At 36.0% G+C, this 10379-nt stretch overlaps 1 protein-coding gene across 1 annotated transcript in view; it reads left to right on the top strand.

Annotated features, from left to right (window-relative positions):
• The window catches only part of LOC109821144, a 7869-nt gene continuing 7015 nt past the window's right edge, over positions 9526–10379 (top strand). Inside the window, exon 1 of the mRNA XM_020387337.1 lies at positions 9526–9573. Coding sequence (XP_020242926.1) covers positions 9526–9573 — 48 coding nt within the window. The remainder of the gene's footprint in view (positions 9574–10379) is intronic.

The raw sequence follows: 10379 nt of genomic DNA, 5'->3' as shown, positions 1-10379 counted from the left end.
GCCATAAATTAAGACTACTGTTGGACTCTGTCATCCCAGGAACTTTCTTCGGACCCTGTGCTATCACGTGTGTCTTTTTCTCCTCTTTCTTCTTCAACCCATTTGGCTTCAGATGAGGATACTTCTCCCAGCATCGATCATCGATATGTCCTGTCGTCTCGTAGTGATTACAAATCAGTTATGCTCTCCCTGGATCATCCTTATTCTCCTACTTATGTTTGGAACCACTATGTTAGATCTCCGCTCCCCACTCCCGGGGAGAAATCCACTAACACAATCCGGTTTGGAAGCCGGAACTTCTTCTACACACTCGGTTTTCTAGCTAACCGAAAACTCTACAACTCACACTCTTGCAATCACACTCTACACCCACTAAGTGTTGGACCTAGCCGTGTCTCCCTCAAGTGCTCGGTTACAACCTCTCTCTAGGCACGTCAACCGACGCCACTCCTCTTGGGACGATCCCCGACTCTCACCACACACTCCTCACTCGGTGTACAAGTGTATTACAAAGTGATTCTCACAATAAGCACAAATATGACAAATGATTGTTCTCAAAACAAGGTGAGAACTCAATTAAGCACAACTCTAAGTCACAAACCCCACAACCCAAAATATACTATGAATGTAAATACTATAAGCTCAAAAGGTTGTGTGTGAACAAAGAGATATAAATTTAAAACTAAACTCAATGTAGTTCTAGCTTAATAACAATGATAATCAAATATATAAAAAAGCTAGAAATAGAGTTTAGAAAACTTCTCAATATATCAAGAGTGGAGGGAGAAGAGTTGGATGCCCAAACACCAATAGATGATCTCCTCAAGCTCTTGTTGAATTGAATCACAAAACCAAAACACTCAATTGCTTAAAAGCTTCTTAAAACAAACTTTAAACAAACACTAAACAAGTTTAAACCCTTGTTAAACTATTTTAAAACATTCTCTTCACCCTTGAAAGATGACAGCAATGGGGTATTTATACCCTCTCAAACTTCAGCCAAAGACCTGAGCAAAAGACAAAACAGCCCCAGGGCAACGATCAAAAAACTAGCCGTTGGAAGCTGAAGGAACACTCGTCGGTCGACCGGAAAATTCGTTGGTCGACCGAAAATTTTCATCGGTCGACCGGACCGGTCGACCGACAGGCTTCTGTCGCCCAGTGAACTTATGACCTCAGGTTCGGTCGACCGGTACGGTCGACCGAAATCTGATACACTTCAAAAACTGTTTTTAAGACTTTTGAAAATATGTTAAAAATAACAAATGAAGTCCAAAAATTATGAAACTTTGGGAAATGTATATATACATGTAAATGAACATGTTACAAAAGGAATTTTCCAAATTACATTCCCCATTTGTGAAAAATCATCATTTTGCAAAATAGTTCAAAACACGAAAATATAAACATGTGAAATTTGATATTTTGGGTAAACCATGTTTTGAAACTTTGCACAATGATTATATAGACTTAATAAATTATGTATATGATTATTGTTAAGTTTAAAAACTAGGAATACAATATTTTCACAAAATTGCATATTCTATGCAATATTTACAAAACACTAAATATGATTTCATTTGATATAAGCTTGTTGAAGACGAAATCATATATAGGCATATAAACATGAAACAAAATAGTATTTTCTAATTCTATTCATTTGTTTCATATATAAACTCGAAACCTATTAAACCAAAAACATATATGTATATATATAACTATATATATACAAAACCAAAACCAAAGTGTGTATGTGTGTATATGATTGAGCTTAAAGTACTTAACACACATAATATAAATCCTAAACTAAGTTACCCAAGCTTGGTCTTGATCTTCATTGTAGCTCAACTTGGTAAACGTTGCGGATGAAGCTAAACTTGGATCTTAAACTTGAATTGTACGATGCTTCACTCCATAATTTCGCCAACCTCCTCTTGATATGATCGTGTAGGCTCAATCCATCCATCCTCCAACAACGTTGTTTGTCTACAAAACATAGGAATGCACAAACACTAGACAAACAACATTAGTAATAAATTGTTTGTTAAACATCATCAAAATAAGAAGGCCAACAATCTCACCCTTTTTGATGATGACAAACAATTTACAAAAAGGATATATGCATGAAAGGAAATGAACGTATACAAGATAATACACATGCATATAAACAAGGAATTGTATACTCACAATATTTCTCCCCCTTTGACAACATCAAAAAGGGACAAAAGAATAAGAGAGCGAAAGCTCCCCCTATCAATAAGCACGTGTGAGTATCAAACATACAAAGATATAGGGATTGCTCCCCCTATCAAAAAGCCATATAGAATATATGCAATGAAGATCATGTCAAAACATATGTGAGCAAGCATACATGAGTATGCTAAAAATTTACTCACATACATGAAGATAATGAGAACACACATAAATATGTCAATATGAAATTAGTGTCTCATTAACACAAAAAAAAAATATAAAAACCATATAAAAGAATAGATTTATGAAATCAAAAGAAGAGGAACATGAGAATCATGCAAAAAGTTTTCAAATGAAAACAAATCAACTAAAAGAATTCATAAATCAAAGTTTATATTCAAAAACAATGTTTGATCAATAAAGAAAAATTTTCTTTACATAACTTGATCAAACCACTCATAGAATACATTATAAAGCATATTTAAAATTTGAATCATCTATTTGTGCTTATATAATGAATTCAAAATAACAAATCAAAGCAAAATTTTCATAGCTCAAAAGTAACTCATGAACTATGGATTTGAAAAACTAAAAATCATCTTTGATTTTCAAAAATCAAGAGATGCAACTATATCTAGCTCTTGAGCTAGTATTAACCCATATAAACATTTTTGCACCCGGTAAACATAATTTGGGAATAAACACCCAATAAACCCGGAGGGTTATATAAACACAAACCTCTCATCAAAATCAAGACTAATAATTATGAAAACAAAAGATTTGATAAAAGAAAAATTGTTTTCATAACAAAAAGATTTTAAAACAATCATGAAAACAAAAAAGATTTGATCAAAGAAAATTTGTTTTCATAACAAAAGGATTTTAAGACAAAATTTTCAAAACCAAGAAAAGAAGAAATAAGAACACTAAAAATCTTGGTTTAAAGATTAAATTTGTTTTGGTACCCAAGAACTCTTGGTACCAAAAGATTTAGGGACATGACCCCTATCATTAAAGCTCAAAGCCTTAGGGTTATGAACCCTCTTAGGCACATATGGTGCACTAACATGGTCAAAACAATATTCATTCAAATGACCCTTCCGATTGCAATTTGTGCAATGAAAGAGATCCATTTGTTTTTGTGGACCATTAGCTCGTGCACGGGAATCATTTGCAAATAAAGATTTTCTTTTAAAATTATTTTGCAAATGAGAAACATTCTTAAACAATGGTCTATTTGGAACATATTGCAATTTAGAAGCTTTTTGTATATCAAAACAAAATTTAGCAAGATGTCCAAACCTACCACAAACATCACATTTAAAAACATGTGGTCTATTGGAAGCATTTGTCAAATGAGATTTTCTTTTCAAATCAAAGCAATATTTGGCCAAATGACCAAAACGACCACAATAATCACACTTGAACACACTAGCATGCTTATGATGAACTTTGTGAGAATGAGCATGTGAATGTGTAAGTGTACAAGATGAAGAAGCTATATGAGATGCACAAGGAACATTAGAATTCTTATGTTTGTGTGCATCATAACAAAACTTAGCTAAATGACCTTGACGGCCGCAAATAGAACACTTATAAGTTTTGCTATACATGTGTGCATAATGAGTAGATGATTTTGATTTAGTCTTGGCACACATGTCCATAAGCCTCTTATGATTATTAATGCATATTTTCAAAGTTGAATCTAAAGATGAAATACTATTTTTCATAAGATTCAAATCTTCATTTTTAGGCACATATGCATTTTTAGAAGTAGAACATAAATAGTTATTTATAAAAGAAGCTGTATCATTCTTTATGTTCTCTACTTCTAACATGGCATCAATCTTAGCATGAGATAAGCTAGAAATGGATGATGATAATTTCTCATTTTCCAATTTTAACATATCATTACTTTCTTTAAGAGCAACATTTTCTTTGGAAATGATATCAAAATTGGAAGCTAGCTTCTCATGATCGGATTTTAAAACATCATGCTTGCTTTTTAAATCATTAAAATCATTTTGCAATTTGTTAAAGGCATGCAATAATTTTTCACTAGCACACGCAAGTTCATCACTAGATAAATCATTAGTTGTTTCGAACTCGCAAACCTCACTAGGGCTATCGCCTAGTGGCCGTGTGCATGATGCTCCACATGAACTTGAAGCGGGATCCTCCAAAGCTTGTCGGATCGCCTCCAAGTCCCCTTGATGTGCTTCAATAAATTTCCATAAGGTGTAAGCACTATCAAAAGAATCAAGCTTGTTAGACATAAATGAATCAAATGCATTTAATAAAAATTCTAACATAAGCTTGTTCATAATAAACATCTTTTTATCATGTTTGCTCCACTTGGATTTCTCCAACGTGGGCACAATATAAGCACAATCAATGATTTCCCATAAATCGATATTTTTAGATTGAACAAATATTTTGAATCTAAAACACCATTGAGCATAAGGGAAAGCATTGAATTTAGGAGCAATACTAGAATCATAGCCTAAACAAGATGCATCATTCATATCCATAATTTGTAAAAATATGCAAGCAAGATACAAATGCAATCAAAACAAGATTAGCACAAAAAGATAACTTGGATCTTTAACTCAAGGCGATTAGACCTTAAATCAAAGAGCACCAAGCTCTGATACCAATTGTTAGACCCTAGAGGGGGGGTGATTAGGGTCTTATGCTAATCTAATCCGATTAAATGCCAATTAAAATTAATTAACAAGTATATTCTTGCAAGATAGATATACAAGAGTTATGTGCAAGAATAAGCAATATGAACAAAGGTATATCCTAGCAAAGAGGCATATAGTATGAGATATATGCAAGGATATATAAACAACACAAGGGTAAACAAATTGAACTAGATAGTGGATGAAATAAATGAGCAATGCACAATTGGCGATATAAGATAAATGCAAAAGCAAATACGCCAATGATAAACTCAAACACACTCAAATGATCACGGAGTTCGGACCTTCCGGCCTACATCTCCGCTCCCCACTCCCGGGGAGAAATCCACTATCAACCGGGTTTTCTACGTTCACCCGAATAACATTTACACCTCACACTCGGTTTTCTAGCTACTTCTTCTACACACTCGGTTTTCTAGCTAACCGAAAACTCTACAACTCACACTCTTGCAATCACACTCTACACCCACTAAGTGTTAGACCCAGCCGTGTCTCCCTCAAGTGCTCGGTTACAACCTCTCTCTAGGCACGTCAACCGACGCCACTCCTCTTGGGATGATCCCCGACTCTCACCACACACTCCTCACTCGGTGTACAAGAGTATTACAAAGTGATTTAACAATTAAGCACAATATAGCAAATGATTGTTCTCTCTAACAAGGTGAGAACTCAATTAGGCTCAACTCAATGTAAGCTCAAAAGGTTGTGTGGGAACAAAGAGATATAAAGAAAAAACTAAACTCATTGTAGTTCTAGCTTAATAACAATGATAATCAAATATATAAAAAAGCTAGAAATAGAGTTTAGAAAACTTCTCAATATATCAAGAGTCGAGGGAGAAGAGTTGGATGCCCAAACACCAATAGATGAACTCCTCAAGCTCTTGTTGAATTGAATCACAAAACCGAAACACTCAATTGCTTAAAAGCTTCTTAAAACAAACTTTAAACAAACACTAAACAAGTTTAAACCCTTGTTAAACTATTTTAAAATATTCTCTTCACCCTTGAAAGATGACAACAATAGGGTATTTATACCCTCTCAAACTTCAGCCAAAGACCTGAGCAAAAGACAAAACAGCCCCAGGGCAACGGTCAAAAAACTAGCCGTTGGAAGCTGAAGGAACACTCGTCGATCGACCGGAAAATTCGTCGGTCGACCGAAAATTTTCATCGGTCGACCGGACCGGTCGACCGACAGACTATCTGTCGCCTAGTGAACTTTTGACCTTAGGTTCGGTCGACCGGTGCGGTCGACCGAATACTGATACTCTACAAAAACTGTTTTTAAGACTTTTGAAAATATGTTAAAAATAACAAATGAAGTCCAAAAATTATGAAACTTTGGGAAATGTATATACACATGTAAGTGAACATGTTACATGATATTTTGGGTAAACCATGTTTTGAAACTTTGCACAATGATTATATAGACTTAATAAATTATGTATATGATTATTGTTAAGTTCAAAAACTAGGAATACAATATTTTCACAGAATTGCATATTCTATGCAATATTTACAAAACACTAAATATGATTTCATTTGATATAAGCTTGTTGAAGACGAAATCATATATAGGCATATAAATATGAAACAAAATAGTATTTTCTAATTCTATTCATTTGTTTCATATATAAACTCGAAACCTATTATACCAAAAACATATATGTATATATATAACTATATATATACAAAACCAAAACCAAAGTGTGTATGTGTGTATATGATTGAGCTTAAAGTACTTAACAAACATAATATAAATCCTAAACTAAGTTACCCAAGCTTGGTCTTGATCTTCATTGTAGCTCAACTTGGTACACGTTGCGGATGAAGCTAAACTTGGATCTTAAACTTGAATTGTACGATGCTTCACTCCATAATTCCGACAACCTCCTCTTGATATGATCGTGTAGGCTCAATCCATCCATCCTCCAACAACGTTGTTTGTCTACAAAACATAGGAATGCACAAACACTAGACAAACAACATTAGTAATAAATTGTTTGTTAAACATCATCAAAACAAGAAGGCCAACACACTAGATTCACATCCCGTCTGTTTTGCATCTCCTTTTGCCTCGTTGCTCTTCTTTTGCTTGCTCTCGATGGTAATAGCTTTCACGCTTGCCTCTGCAATAGACTCGATCGTGAATAGTTTCATCTCCTTCCGTATGTATTCATTCAGACCCGTCATGTACTTCATGAAGATGGAGTGTTAGTCCGTCGCGACGTTTAGAACCATCGTCTGATGCTGGAACTCCGTCATGTACTCTTGAACGGTCTGATTGAATCTTTGACGCAAACCGTACCACTTGTACCAACGCTCCTCAAGGAACCCCACTGGATAGAACTGCTTCCTCAGTAGCTCCTTGAATTTGTTTCACGACACCGCCTTCCGTTCCTGCTTGCAATAGGATTTCCACCGTGTCAATGCATGCCCTGAAAGCTTCAAAGTCGCGAACACAAGCTTCTCCTTGGATGAATATCCGTAGAGGGTAAAATACATCTCCATCCGCTTGATCCAATCATCAAGCCTCTCAACGTTGATACTCCTATCATAAACAGGAATCTCTACCTTGAAGTCTATCTTCAAATTCTGGTAAGAACCCTTACCCCCTTGATGCGGAATAGTTTTGATAATCTCGGCCTCCCTATCAGAATCATATTTCTCACCCTCTCCATCGGACTCTTCGAACTTCTTCTTACCCTTTGAAGAAGATTCCTCCTTTTTGTCCTTTCCATTGATGAGACCTACGAGATGATTGAGTGTAGAACTGATCGTCTCGATCTGCTTCTCCATTGCATCAAGTCTTGCTGAATTATCCCCTTCAGTCATCTTCTCCTTCCTTAATTTCTGGACTCCTTCCAATAAAATAAGGATCTCGCCTAGCTTCTTGTATTGCGATCGAGTAAGGACCATACACAGGTTACCCCCTTCACATGATCTGATCGCTCTGATACCAACTTGATACGAGTCGCCGTGCGAGCACCTTTGATCGCGGAATTATCAAAGGTAGTTGAGAAGAGGATAATAGAAATACAAAAATAATTCAGTATATGACGAAGAAAAATACCCTCTCTAGATTATGAGTATAAAAAGATTACAATCCCTCTCTCATAATCTCACTAGAATCGAGAACAAACTCTCAATTCTCTCTAAACCCTAATCTCGAGGGGTGCATTTGGTCTGGATACGGCTCGGATATGATGCTTACCATATCCATATCCGCTTACCCATCTCGGATACGGATACGGATACGGATATACATCGGTAAGAAAAAATGATAACCATATCCGCTAAAATCAGATATAGTTACGGATATACATGCGGATATATAAGTGGATATGCATGCAGATACAAAACAGATATGAGAAAACTAGATAGTATTGAGAAAAACATAGTTCATGTGATACAAAAGAGTTCGTTAATATGTCCATTATAATTGAAAAGTTAAAATTAGACATCTTGATCATCAAAATTAACCACAAATCCATAATCTAAGAATCGAAACTATCGTAAGAGTATGACTAATATGTATTCAGATATTTCACTATAAAACCATATCCATAACCTTTTGGTTTATATTTTTGTTTAGCCATATTCGTATCCTAACGGATACAATTACGGATATTTTCTTGAATACGGATACGGTTTAGCACCCCTACTAATCTCTCTTGATTAGAATCTCTCTTTTATTACATCTGATTTATTAGAAACCCTAAACAACCCCTTTTATAGGTGTAACAACGTGGGTGACAAAGTGGTAAATAACCAAGCGTAAACCCCACACGAAAACGTGTAAACAGAAACCCAAACGAACCAGGAAACCGTCGATGAGTCGACTCGTAAACATGCATGAGTCGACTCATGCCAAGTGAGTCGACTCATGATGAGGTGAGTCGACTCGTCAGAAACTTTCGACAAAACGACTGGGTTTCGTGAGTCGACTCATGACATGCATTAGTGGACTCAACCTGATGAGTCGACTCATGTACATGTATGAGTCGATTCACGGGCTGAAAATTGGATGCTTCGATTCTTCGATTCGCTGTCTCGTTCCACGCTTCAACTTGCGTTCCACTGTGTTGTTTTACACCTTTATTCTCATGCTATCATGAGAATCATCTATTCTCAAACTCGCATGAGGATCGCTAAATTCCAAAGAGAAGATACACTCGTATCACTAATTTAAGGGCTGAACCACATGAGAAAAGGTCAAAGGGGTTGCAGCACTTCACTGCAGCATGTGAAGATTTTGATTTTAGGGCATTAACACAAGTTTCCCAAATATTTTACTCTTGTCCAGTATTTTCCTACGCTTTCCAAGGAATAAGACTAGAGGAATGACTTTGATTATACATCAGATACAATACATTAGGCGGTAGCTTACAGCTGACCTGGCCAGCTTAGCCTACTCTACTACTGCATAGTACATAGTCTTAGGGCTGGGCATATTCGGTTCGGTTCGGTTTTATGCCCAATCCGCATCCAATCCGAATTTTTTGGATTCTCAAAACTCTCATTCAGATCCAGATTTTTTCCCCTTCATCCGAATATTCGGCCCAACCGAAATTCGGTTCGGTTCGGTTCGGTTTCAGTTTTGAATTTGCAAAGAGTTCTATCCAATGACTTCTGTTGTGAATTTGCAAGCTAGGCATTGTCCTCATGATGAGGTTCCTGAGCTCGCCAACAAAGCTTTATTAGACTGGTTATCATTTTTAGAATAAAGTTTTGAGTTGATATAATTACGCAGAGAACTGATGTTTTAAAGATGTTGTTCATATAATACAGCATGCTTATCTCTTGTAAGTATCATGTACATAACACTTTTTGTGATTGATTTGAATCTTATGTAATTCTCAAGATCTTTTCTGCGAAATTTTTTAACAAAAGTTTAAGTTTATTTAATTACACGGGGGAGTGATGTTTTGTATGATATTGTTCATATAATGTAGCGTATGCATCTTTTGTAAGTGCATCATGTGCATAACAAATTTTCTGGATTGATTTGAATCTTTACTTAGTTCCCAAGGATATTTTTCTGTGATATTGCTGTACTCGTTGCTTGAAACTGTTCCTTGCGCCGTTTGAATCTATTGGATGATAACAGGAAAAGTTTTGAGGTATAAGTTTAGTCTCTAAACCGCCCAACAGAATTCGGGTCGGTTTTTTTTGGGCGGTTCAGGGGTTCAAACCGGATCCAAACCGATTTAATTCGGTTCGGGCGGTTTAGAGACTTCTTCTCATCCATTTAATTCGGTTCGGTTAACCGGTCCGTTTTTTCGGGCGGTTTTTTCGGTTGAACCGGTTTTTTTCGGTTTTTGCCCACCCCTACATAGTCTTTTCCTCTTCCTTCCGAAATACTTTCTTATTTCAACTTATTTTTCCTACTCATTCCAAATCTGAAATCAGAAGAAGAAGAAGAAGAAGAAGAAGAAGAAACTTTATAGCGGCGGAAATGCCCTCCACCGCCAGTGCC

This window comes from Asparagus officinalis, chromosome 8 (genome assembly GCF_001876935.1).
Source record: "Asparagus officinalis chromosome 8, Aspof.V1, whole genome shotgun sequence".
Taxonomy (NCBI): domain Eukaryota; kingdom Viridiplantae; phylum Streptophyta; class Magnoliopsida; order Asparagales; family Asparagaceae; genus Asparagus; species Asparagus officinalis.
This window is presented reverse-complemented; position numbering and strand designations above follow the sequence as displayed.